Source organism: Lycium barbarum, chromosome 3 (assembly GCF_019175385.1).
Source record: "Lycium barbarum isolate Lr01 chromosome 3, ASM1917538v2, whole genome shotgun sequence".
NCBI lineage: Eukaryota > Viridiplantae > Streptophyta > Magnoliopsida > Solanales > Solanaceae > Lycium > Lycium barbarum.
The window spans coordinates 124,574,427-124,576,189 of NC_083339.1; the positions used below are offsets into that span (position 1 = coordinate 124,574,427).

At 36.8% G+C, this 1,763-nt stretch overlaps 1 protein-coding gene across 1 annotated transcript; it reads left to right on the forward strand.

Moving 5' to 3' along the window:
• The first annotated feature begins 605 nt into the window (after nt 1-605).
• On the forward strand, nt 606-1,046 carry LOC132631275 (uncharacterized). The gene has a single exon (XM_060346868.1). The coding sequence runs from the start codon at nt 606-608 to the stop codon at nt 1,044-1,046; it is 441 nt and encodes a 146-aa protein (XP_060202851.1).
• The last annotated feature ends 717 nt before the right edge of the window (nt 1,047-1,763 follow it).

The window sequence follows — 1,763 nt, forward strand, 5'->3', positions numbered from 1 at the left end:
TAATTCATGAGTTATAAACTATTTATACACAAATATCTACATAATGACAAGCATGATTCTAGGCGTATATCATGCACAATATCGAGCCATATCTTCCACAATATTAAGGATGTGATTCTGCATAATCAGAGAATATATAAAAGAGAACAGACATGTTTTAGCCCCTGAACTTGGCACGAAAACTCAGTTTGGAAACTAAACTTAACTTTTATTTATTTACCCCCCTTAACAACTTACGTTTTAATTATTTTCCCCCTCTAGTGGCCCAGACCTAGGCGCGTGTTTGACAGGTCCTCACCCGCGCATTAATTAATTTTTGTGAACGTTTTTTTTTTTAATAAAATCGACGGGGGTAACGGTTATAATACCGTTCCCCCTTTGAAATCCCACCCGACCCACCACCCTTTAGAACCCTAGTTCTTCATCTTCATCTTCATCACACCAGCCCCTTTTTTTTTCCTCCATTCATGAAATTCATCTTGCTCACACCATTGCTCCTTCGTATATGTATTCTTCCTCCACGAAATTTCTCCACCAAATTTCTCCTCCAAATTTCTGTCCATAATCACTCTCTGTGGTAATTCGAAAATATTGTGGGTTCATAAATGTCTCAAGGTAGCTGTTCATCTCACGTAAAATGTAATTGTGGCACCATTGCAAAACACCTCACTTCATCGACTCCTAGTAATCCCGGACGGAAATTCTACAAATGTCCGAGGCCTAAGGGCAGTTCTTGTGGATTTTGGGAATGGGAAGATGAATTGTTCCCTGAGATTCAGTGGAATAATGTTCAAAATTTGACGTCGTCGTTAGATGCGGTCAAGATCGAAAGGGACAAATTGCAAGAAGAATTAATTGCCATTGAGGCTAGACATCTCATTGAAGTGAACAAAATGAAGGAGGAATTAATTGGCTTGAAGAGTAAACAGCAATTTGACTTGAAAATTTTTCTAAATTTGGAGGAGAAACGTGAAAATACAAGGATGTTTCTTTTGATTTCGTGGGGAATATTTATTGGCTTTTTGGCGGCTTCCTTAATCAACTGAATTTATGTTGTTGTATGTTGTAATCGCGTAGTAGGTAATGTAAGAACTTCATGCTCTTGTTGTAATGTAAATGTCATGGAAGAACTTTATGCTCTTGTTGAAGAATTTTGTTGTTATGGAAAATATTACCTTGAAAATGATAGCAAAAGTCGAGAAATTTTATAAATTACTTTAAATAGAGAATCTGGAGACCTAATCTATCATTACGATCTCCGGATCCTCCTTTACATGAACAAAAAACACTATGCGGTTCTCATCTAAACATGCCTTAAAACACAACATATCTCCTATCCCTAATCCGGCAGCATCAATGAAGGCTTTCCAGCCTTGAGCGAGGCGCGTGTATACGCCAACCTTGTATTTCATATTATACTCATGATCGTCGTAATGAACAACAACGTCCTTGTCGGTGTCTAGAAGAAATTCCAGTATGTCAGTTGGAAGGATCTGCAAAAAACATGTTATTACCAAAAGAGGTAAAAGAACAATTGAAAATATATAATACGACAACACTTACGAAATCGTCTTTTTCGACGTACGATTTCGTCAATTATTTGTCAAAACATGCGGTCAAACGAATGTCATCCATCTTAGATGAAGGCTGTCTCTTTAATATCACTATATTTGTTAAGAGTTATTTGAGTTGAGTGAAAGTGAGATGGAAAGAATGCCTATTTATAATTGAGTTGAGTTATAGTGTTAGTGTGATCAAGTAGT

Excerpts from the sequence above, each read along its gene's own strand:
- LOC132631275 (XM_060346868.1), top strand. The coding sequence starts at position 606 with ATGTCTCAAGGTAGCTGTTCATCTCACGTAAAATGTAATTGTGGCACC.